Source organism: Orycteropus afer, unplaced genomic scaffold (assembly GCF_000298275.1).
Source record: "Orycteropus afer afer isolate SDZICR_OR568_19922 unplaced genomic scaffold, OryAfe1.0 scaffold00020, whole genome shotgun sequence".
NCBI classification, from domain to species: domain Eukaryota; kingdom Metazoa; phylum Chordata; class Mammalia; order Tubulidentata; family Orycteropodidae; genus Orycteropus; species Orycteropus afer.
The window spans coordinates 6,658,801-6,669,479 of NW_006921607.1; the positions used below are offsets into that span (position 1 = coordinate 6,658,801).

A 10,679-nucleotide genomic window follows, 5' to 3' on the forward strand; every position below is an offset into this window, starting at 1 on the left:
TTTTTTTTTTTTTAAAGTATTAATTTCTTAATATGTGTGCAAGTGATAACTAGTATCTATTTCTCTTCCAAGATACAGAATACATGTCACTCCCTAGATGGCTCATGTGTGTTTCTTAGGCAAATAATTTCTCAGTGATCTTGGCCTTTTAGGCTGTTATTTTTCAGCTTACTTCCAGCTATTTTATTAACTATATAGGACTAGAGTATATTTATAAACTTCAGCAGGTTTCTACAGAACATGGAACAAAACTTTGTACAAAGGAATAGGGATGGGCCTATATCTTTGATTTGTTCCTTTTACTGCTCTGGATGTTGTATACCTTTCATGTGCATTTCAAAGTCATTCTCTTAATGCTTAGGGACAGTGTTTTTATGAAAATATTTATATGGAAAGAGAACCTACCTACCAAAACTGTATTATGCTCTTACTGTGCACATAACAACACCACCACCAATAGCATGTTTAAGGTACTATGTTAAGGACTGTGATGGGTGGGGTATCTAGAAGTCAGTATATCCATCTTTATCTTCAGAAACTTTAGAGTCTACTGGGAGAAATCTTTGGATGGCTAACTAATATATAAAATTGGATGGCAAGTATTACAGTGGAGATGTAAAGCACTATGACTGTGGAGAGGCAGCAATTATTCCTGATAGTTGGAAGCTGGGAGTGGTTATAGAGATTTGAATTGGATTTTCAATGGCTGACTTTTTGGAAGTAGATCACCTTCTTCAAAGGTGTCTCTGGGTGTACTTGAACCTCCAACCTTTTGGTCAGCAGCCAAGCACATTAACCATTTGTACCACCCTATATAGATTTGAATCAGTCTTCAAATGGTTAATAAGATTTTGTCTGGTAGGTATAAAAGTTAAGGTTGTGTTTCAGAAACTGGGTATTCAGGGCAGAGAGAGTTTTAATTGAGTAGGAGAGAGGCTAGAAATGAGGGAACAGTAGATTGGGAAATAAAATAATGAATGTAAAATACCTAGCATAGTGCATGCTAATATTTTAATGAAAACTTTGCTTCTTTCTAATTCCAAACATAATGATCTTTATTCATCTCAAGAAGTGTCTTAACTGGGATCTTAAAAGCTTGCAAGCGGCCATCTGGATGCAATGATGGGTCTCTCCTCATCCAGAGCAAAGAAGAATGAAGAAAATCAAAGATTCATGGAAACAATTAGTCCAAGTGACTAATGCAGTTCTCAGCCTATATGACTATGAGACCAGAAGAACTAGATGGTGCCCAGCTACCACTGTCAACCACTCAGAGGGGGATCTATGTAGGAGATCCTGGGTGGAGTGGGAGAACATTGTGGAACAAAACTCAAAATCATTAAAAAAAGAAAGAAAGAAAGGACCAGGTTTGCTGGTCTGGTAGAGCCTGATGGAACCCTAAGACTATGGCCCCTAGCTGCCCTTCAGGTCTGGAATTAAACCCACTCCTATGGCTTCTAGCCAAACAAAAGACAAGCATATGAGCTGAACATTTACATTAGGTAGACACACATTCCTTGGAGAGATCAATCATGGGAGAAAAGAAGGGCTGCACAGGGAGACAGCTCAGGGGGCAGGAGTGCATGGAGGGGAGGACCAGGGAAGAGGTAACTATGGGGAGGAAGTGGAAGGGGAGCTGTTGCACTGTGCGAAATTGTAGTCAATGTCATGAGACAAAGTGTATGTGAGCTGCTGTATGGAAAGTGAATTTGCTCTGCAAACTTTCACCCAAATTATAATTAAAAAAAGGTGGGGGGGAAGTGCCTTAAATTTTTTTTTTTTTTTTAAAGAAAGTACCTTTTAGTCCCCCTTAGCCCAAAAGTTAACTTTTAGTTTGATGTGACAAAGTAAAGCATATATTTTAGCTGATTTTCAAAATTGCAAATGTGGTAGTAAAACCAAAGTAATTGCTAAGGAATCAGTACATTAGATTAATGCACAACCAAGTTTCTGAACCATTTCTTTCCTCAGAAGGTGACCTGTTGGGAAAAGTAATACAAATACTGGGAAGAACCTGCTCTTCTGCACCAAGCAGGGGACAATGTCACAAGTCACCACCTCTTATTCCTTTGATGCACCCACGGACTACATCAATTTCACATCTTTGAATGATGAGGAAGATAACAGAAATGTAGATTCCTGGTTTGGTAAGTGTCTGCTTTCTCTGGCCATTGGAAGGGTTCTTTTGTGCTGAGAATATTTAAAAATTAGAAGTGGCTTCAAGAAAATAACTAAAATATAAATTCCTTTTTGGACCAAGATACGTTTTCATCCATGATATGATAGAAATTAAAATACACAGTATTTGGGGAATGGACTAGTAGTGCAAGTCAGTATTATTTGTTGATCCTTCTTGTTGCTCTTTTATAACCATCTACCTTCCTCTTGCCACCCTTCTTCTCTACTCATTTTACCTTTTTCTTTCTTTCTTTCTTTTTGAACATTTGATTGTGGTTTGGGTGAAAGCTTACAGAGCAAATTAGTTTCCCATTCAACAGTTTATACACATTTTGTTTCATGGCATTGGTAACAGCACCCTTCCCACTTCCTCCTCGGGTTCCCTGTTTCCATCTGTCTATCTTTCTTGCCTTCTGAACTTTGTTTTTGGACAAATGCTGCCCTTCTCTTCTTGTACGGTTGATTGGTCTAAGGAGTTCATTCCTCATGTGTATTATTGTTCATTTTATAGGCCTGTCTATTGTTGGACTGAAAGGTGAACTCTGGGAGTAGGTTCAGTTCCAGGTTTGAAGGGTGTCTTAGGGCCCATCGTCTCAGAGCCATTCATTTTAGAATGGAGGAATTATGCTACTTACAACCCAGTCCCCAAACAGAGAATTGCTTGATGTTGGATCATTGATGTGGCACAAACCCTGCAACTAGGCCAACAAATAAGGATGTGGTTATGTTTTATTTTACTTTGGAATAATATGTGAGACTAGTGATAATGTCAGGCTAGTAGTTGCTGGAGTTTGTTCATTTTATTATTTCTCATGTTTTCTATCGTCCTTATTAAGATAAATCAGTATATGGTGAGGATAAAGTGAGACTGTTACAGTCCTATTTATTGCTTACAATGTAGTGTCCAAATGTAATGACACATGCCACTCTCTTGGAAAAAGTCTAAATGGTATCTAGTGGGGGTCTTGAGAGAAAGGGTTTATTGGAAGTGATGGAAATGGCTGGATCGGCTGAGAACTTTTCCTCTTAAATTTTCTTTATAACAAAAAATAGAAAACATCAGTATAACAATACTACTAAATAAAGTATGGAAGAAAATAATTTTTTCAAAACTACCTTGTTGTTATGTTGTTGTTATATGCTGTTGAGTTGGACCCGACTCATAGCAACCCCTCTTTGGGTGTCCTTAGTAGTAACATGTTGTGTTGTTGTTGTTATGTGCTGTTGAATTAGACCTGACTCATAGCAACCCTTCCTTGGGTATCTGAGGCAGTATCACTACAGAGTAGATTGCCCAACTTTCCTTCTGAGGAGTGGCTGGTGGGTTTGAACCACCAGCCTTCTGGTTAGCAGTCAAGTGCCTTAGGCACTGTGCTACCAGAACTCCTTTAGTAGTAACATATTACTTTCTAATTGTCTTCCAGGGAGCCCTGGTGGCTCAGTGGTTAAACTGCTCGGCTGCTAACCTGAAAGTTGGCGGTTTGAACCTATCAGCCATTTTGTGGGAGAAAGATGATGCAGTCAGCTTCTGTAAAGATTTACAGCCTTGGAAACCCTATGGGGCAGTTCTACTCTGTCCTATAGGGCTGCTATGAGTTATAGTAGACTCAACTGCCAGTGGGTTAATTGTCTTCCAGTAATCTTTTTACATACTTGCAGAGTATACAGAGTAGTTACTGCTTGGCCTTCTTGCAGTCCTGAAGCTCTGTCTATCTGTAGGCTGTTGGGGGGGAAGATCTTTCACTGGTTTGCACTGACTTTTAGATACAGAAAAATCTAAGATAAAATGCCTTGAGAGAACCAAAAGAACTAGATAGTGTCTGACTACCTCTACTGACAGTTCTAACCAGGGGCACAATAGAAGGTCCTGATTAGATTGGAAGAAAAATAGAGAATGAAACTCAAATTCATAAAAAAAGACCAGACTTACTGGACTAATTGAGACTATAGGCACCCCTGAGACTACTGCCCTAAGTTACCCTTTTCACCTGAGCCACTCCTGGAGGTTACCTTTCAGCCAAATAATAGATTGACCTATAAACAATAACAGTCATAAGGAATGTGATCCTTTAGACAATCAACTCTACAAGCCCAAATGGTCAACATTACATGAATGCAAAGATGGGAAGGCAAGGAGGGGTGGGGAAACTGGATGAATAGAAACGGGCCAGGAGGGGTGGAAATGGTACGAGTGCTGACACATTGTGGGGATTGTGATCTATGTTACAGAACAATTTGTATATAAATTACTAAATGGGAATCTGAGTTGCTGTGTAAAGTTTCACTTAAAGCACAATAAAATATTTTTTAAAAACAGAAAAAAAATTCCTTGAGAGAAGCTAGCTGTGTTCCACCGTTATACACCCTACACTCCTTTCTCACCACCCCAGTTGAGGAAAAACCATGATAAAACTATATGCTGTCCCTTTAAGCTCTGCAGAAGCTGGTGGCTACAGTTGGCTTAAGAAGAATGGGATGTATTTAGGTGGTAGATAAGGCCAGTTCATGCTTGTATGGTCCTAAATGTGTATCAAGCAGAGATAAGGAACTATTCACAATGCCGAATCTTCACTGTAGCACGTTGTTTGGTGTTACTAGTGTTGATGTGATAATCTGCAGTGTCTATTTCTGACATATAACTGTTCCCGTTTTCTTTTAGTCAGTAGAACTTTGCCTTGTTCATGTCAAATTGAGTCAAAAGTGTACTGATAGGGGGCTTTAGGCCCCATTTGAAGTGCATGACACTGATTTATTTGCTTCCTTGCTGATTATTTAGATAATGATGATTTTACCTTTTCACAGAGGAGAAGGCCAATTTGGAGAATACATTTCTTGTGAAGAATGGAACAGGAGGACTTTTTCAGGGTAAAACTCCTCCGAGAAAGAGTAATCGCCAGCAAGCTATCGTTACACCTCTGAGACCAGGTGAGCAAGAGCATCTTAGAAAAAAAAGCTCCTTGGCAGAATGGTGGGTCAGTGCATTAGGAGCTTGAAGGACCTGGAGAAATTATCTAAATGCTGTATCCTTTGCTTTTCACTGGTGAGACGGGCAAATTCATTTTGTGATGAATGTGAAACTAGTAAGGTGCTACACTTTTTTTTTTTTTTAAATCTTTAGAACTAACATAGAATCTTATTACCAGATGCTTACCTGTTTTCTTTTTACGGCAAATTCTAATGTAATCTAACCTAGATCAGCCTGGGAACAAAACAGCAAGAGAGAAGAATGCACTGTTCACTATTGTATAAGCATGTAACTGATTTTAAAAGACGAGTGAGAGAATGTTGTTACTAAATCTGCAGAATATTGTCTATTTGATCAGGATCATAAAATAAGCATTGTTTAAGAGGTTGTAAATCTATACTGAAAATTTTTTTTAAATAATAGCCTTCTTGAGATATAATTTTCATATTGTATAATCTATTTAAAGTGTACATCTCAGAGGTTTTTAGTATATTCATGGAGTTGTGCAACTATCACCACAATCTATTTTAGAACATTGAAAATGATTCTAATGGGTAAATCTGAAACTGGCCTCATTCTCACCATTAACTGGAGGGTCCAGATCAGAGAAATATTTGTATTTTCAGTGAACTTCTCTAGTTTGCAGAATCTGAGCTGCTAGACTGACCTTCAAATTATTGGTGAGTACAGGTAGTACCTTTGGAATTTGGAATCTGGACAAGGACCCTGAACTTTTGCATTCATTTTTCTTGTACAAGGGGTTAGAACTATGTGGCATGTTTCAGCTGACATGCTTGGGATCTCTATCTGTGGCCTAAGTGCTGTATCTTCAGGAGAATTTCATTATTTTATTAGCTGGGCAGATTTGCTGTTTCTGTGATGGTCTTTGTGCCTGTGGTAGTTATGTTTGTGTGTCAACTTGTCTGGGCCTGGTTGAGTGGCTGGACAGCTGGTGGTAGTTATTTCCCATGATGAGACTGGTAATCAGCTCCATGGTGGGATCTACCACAGGCAGCTGCCTTTGCGATGTGGTCTGCTTCCTGTATATAAGGAGAAGCCTTGGGAATGGTCTCTAGTTTATGGCACGCTTGGACCCTGCATGTCGCCATATCGTTGTTCAGCAGCCTGCCATGCTCTACCAACCTTGGTTGAGTGGCCTGCCATGTGGTTTGGTAACATCGGGACTGTGCCTTGTTGTCAACCTTGGGCTTGTTAGCCTCAGCAGCCAGCAGCTGCCTGAGTGAAGAGATGCCTCTAGCTTCAGTGGGCCGGGAGCAAGAGGCAGAGCTGAAGCCCAAGGTTGAGGGGCTTTCATCCAGCCCCTAGAGGCTGGCACTTTGAACTTGGACTTTTAGCCTCCGTATCGTCAAAGAATAGACTCCTGTTTGTTAAGGCCATCCCATTTGTGGTATATTTCTGTCACAGAATGGTACCAGGGAATCAAAAGAGTACCCTGCTTTTTTTTTTTTTCAATTGTGCTTTGGGTGCATATTTACAAAGCAGATTTGTTTTACATTCAACAGTTCATGCACATTTGATTTCACGTCCCGATTACCATCCCCAACCATAAAAACTCTCCTCCCCTCTCCTCCCTGTGACTGACCCCTCTCTGTGCCCTTCTTATCTATGGATTCCTATCTGTCCAGTTTTCCCTCTATGTGAATGCTGCCCCTCTGATGTCTCATGGCTGGTTTATCTAAGGGGGGCATCTCCCTAGAGTAGATTAGTGCATCACCCTGGGATAGGCATTCTACTTGTAGGTCTTTCCACTCTTGGGCTGAGAGTCAGTTCGTGGAAATGAGTCCATTTCTAGGCCTGAAGTGTAATCTGGGGCTATAGTCTTGAGGGTTCCACCAGTCTCTATCTGACCAGTAATTCTAGTCATTTTTTGTGTTTTTGAATTTTGTTCCACATTTTTGTTCCCACTCTATCCAGGATGTCCAATTTGATCCCTTTCCAAGCAGTTGGCATTGGTAGCTGGGCACCATCTAGTTTTTCTGGCCTCAGGGTCATGAAGGCTGAGGTCTTCGTGGTTCATCATATCTTTGGACTAATTATTTCCAGGTGACTTTAATTTTCTTCACTCTTCTTTGCTTCGGACAAAAAGAGACCAATAGTTGCATCTTAGATGGCTGTTCGAAAGCCTTTAAGACCCCAGTCGCTACTCTCTTTGTGCCCTTCTTGAATGAAAAGGCATGTAATGTTACCTAGTTTGTTTGGACTGTTTTGTATCTAATAACTTGTATCATCGAACAGAACCATAAGCACCAAAGCTTACTTGCTGGACCCATCTGTGACAAAGACTGCACACTGTTTATATATAAGCCCTTAGTCCCCTCAGGTCTTCGTATTCTTATTGCACATTCTTACCTCTCTCTTAATACTATTCTGTCTGCTCAGAATGACCTTTATTATCTGACTGAAAATTCCTATTCATCAGCAAGGTCCAGCTCAGATAGCCCTTTTTTCTGTAATTGATTCTCTTCATGTTCTTAAAGCACTATTCATACCTCTGTTTAACTTTCAAGTATGATGTTGAATAGGAGTGGAGTGAATAGGCCTCCTTGTCTTATTTCTGATTTAGGGCAAAAGCATTCAGGCTTTTACCATTATGTATGATGTTAACTGTAGGTTTTTCATCGATGTCCTTTATCAAGCTGAGGATATTTTATTCCTCTTTTGTTGGTCATTCTGATCAGCAATGGATGGGTGTTGAATTTTGTCAAATGCTTTTTCTGCATTTATTGAGATGGTTATAAGATTTTTTTTTTTTTAGTCTGAGTTTCCATTGTTAAGTCGACCTTGCATTTCTGGGATGAACTCCTGTTGATCATGATATATTTTTCTTTTTATATATTGTTAGATTCAGTTTGCCAAATATGTTAAGAGCTTTTGCATCTATATTAATGACAGGTATTGGTCTATAGTTTTCTTTTTTGTGATGTCTTTATGTGTGTAAGGTAAGATATAATTTGCCATTTAACCATTTTTTTAGAGTAGAGTTCAGTTAAATTAATTACATTGGCAATGTTGTAACTGTTACCATTACCTATTTCCAAAAGTTTTTCATGGCTTCAAGCAGAAACTCAGTTCCCATTAAGCAGTAACTCCCCATTTTCTCCTCTCCCTCAGCACCTAATCAACTTTTTTTTTTAGCACCTAATCAACTTTTGTCTCTGCATTTGCCTTATTCTAGATATTTTTATATAAATAGATCATAGTGGTTTGGTTTTGATATCATAGTAATGCTGGCCTCATAAAAAGAGTTGTGAAGTATTCCCTTCTCTTCAGTTTTCTGGAAGAATATGTGTAGAGTTGGTACTAAGTCTTTCTGAAATATTTGTTACAATTCACCAGTAAAGCTATCTGGGTCTGAATTTTTCTTTGCAGGAAACTTTGTAACTATAAATTCTACTCCTTAAATAGTTAAAGGGCTACTCATATTATCTGTTTCTTCTTGAGGGAGGTTTGGTTGGTTGTCTTTCAAATGATTTGCCCATTTCATCTAAGTTCCTGAATTTAAAGACAAAATGTTCATAATATTCCCTAATTTTTTAATACTTGTAAAGTCTATAGTAATGTTACTTCTCTCATTCCTGATACTTGTAATTAGTGTTTTCTCTTTTTTTTCCCCTTGATCAGTCTGGCTAGAGATTTATTAATGTTATTGATCTTCTCAAAGAACCAGCTTTTGATTTCATTGAATCTCTTGTGTATGCCACCTCCCCCCACCCCCACCCCACCACCTTTTGTTACTCTTGCATTGCATGGTTTCCGCTGGTGATCTTTATTATAGCCTTTCTTCTGCGTTGAGTTTTTTCAGTTTCTTAAAGTGGCATTGAATTGAGAACTTTCTTCTTTTCTAACATGTGTGTTCAGTGCTATGTATTTCCCCTTAAGTCCTTTAGAGGCCAGAAGAATTAACAGATCTGTCTTGGAAGAAGTAGAGCCAGAATGCTTCTTAGAAATGAGGGTGGTGAGAGTTTGACTCTTGTGCTTTGGTCATGGTATCAGGAGGGACCAGTCCCTGGAGAAGGGCATCAAGCTTGGTGAAGTAGAGGGTCAGTGAAAAAGAGGAAGACCCTCAATGAGGTGGATGGACACGGTGGCTGCAACAGTGGGCTCAAACACAGCAGTGGTTATGAGGATGATGCAGGACCGGGCAGGGTTTCATTCAGTTGTACACAGGGTCGGTTAAGAGTTGGAACTAGCTCCTTTAACGGCATCCTACAATTGTTAGTGTTCTGTTCTTATTTTCATTTCATTCCGTTGAAAATACTTTTTATTTTTCCTTTTGATATCTTTTTTGACCCATGTGTTATTTAGATAGCTGCTGGCAAGTCAATTTCAGCACATGACAATTTTATGTACAACAGAACAAAGTGCTACCTGATCTTACATCACTTTCAGGATTATCTGCTTATCAGCAACGCTGTCCTTAGGGCTATTGTGCTCGTCCATTTCACTGATGGTCTCCTTCACTGGCTGGCTGTTTCACCCAACAAGCTCTGAAATCTATGTGGTTCTTTTGAATAGTGTTAGCATAGTATATATCTTTTTCTATCTTTACTTTTAATCTACCTGTGTCTTTATATTTCAGGTACATTTATTGTAGGCAGCATATAGTTGGGTCCTGCTTTTTTATCCAGTATAACAATCTTTGCCTTTTAATTGGGACCAAAAACCAAACTCACTGCCATCGAGTCGATCCGACTCATAGCAACCCCTCCTTGGGTTTCTAAGGTGGTATCTCTTCGGAAGTAGATTGCCCAATCTTCCTTCCGAGGATTGGCTGGTGGGTTTGAACCACCAGCCTTCAGGTTAGCAGTCAAGTGCCTTAGGCACTACGCCACCAGAGCTCCCTCTAATTTAGCCTTAACACAGTATAGTATTATTTTGTTTGTTTGTTTTAATGCCTTATTTTCTCCTCCAAAAATAAATAAATAAAATAACTATCTCCTTTGGTGGAGGTATTGAATGATTGTTGTCTGGAAGGAATAATTCAAGAAATGTATTTTATCGGCCTGTCTTCTTCCCTGTTGTCTGTTACAGTTTTCCCCTTTTATCAAGGCTCGGTTCATATACTATGCAATTGGATGCTGTTTCTTCCGTGAAGCCTGTTCTTGACTGCTCCTTCTCCGCATTCTCATAGTACTTTGCTCTGTTTCATTAAAAATGTTTATGTAAAAATACATGACCATGGTAATAAGAATACTAAGAGTATACAATAGAATGTTTTCTTTCTCTTCCTAGTTACTTTCCTCAAATACTACATCTTTTACATATTACCATTTTAAGTTATGCTGGTGGTTATATCCATAATGCCTGATAATAAAATTATATCAGTAGTATTTACATTATAGTGATTATATACATATTGTTCATTGCCAAGCCTGCTAGTATGATGTTGTTGTTGTTATGTGCCTTCGAGTCAGACCTGACTCATAGCGACCCCTCTTTGGGTTTCTGAGGCACTATCACTACGGAAGTAGATTGCCCCATCTTCCTTCCGAGGAGTGGCTGGTGGGTTTGAACC

The 10,679-nt window shown here is 39.1% G+C and overlaps 1 protein-coding gene across 1 annotated transcript in view; it reads left to right on the forward strand.

Moving 5' to 3' along the window:
- The first annotated feature begins 2,041 nt into the window (after nt 1-2,041).
- TPX2 (TPX2 microtubule nucleation factor) overlaps nt 2,042-10,679 on the forward strand; it is a 54,477-nt gene continuing 45,839 nt past the window's right edge. The window contains exons 1-2 of the mRNA XM_042783616.1: nt 2,042-2,147; nt 4,981-5,103. Of these exons, the coding sequence (XP_042639550.1) occupies nt 2,042-2,147; nt 4,981-5,103 (229 nt within the window). The remainder of the gene's footprint in view (nt 2,148-4,980; nt 5,104-10,679) is intronic.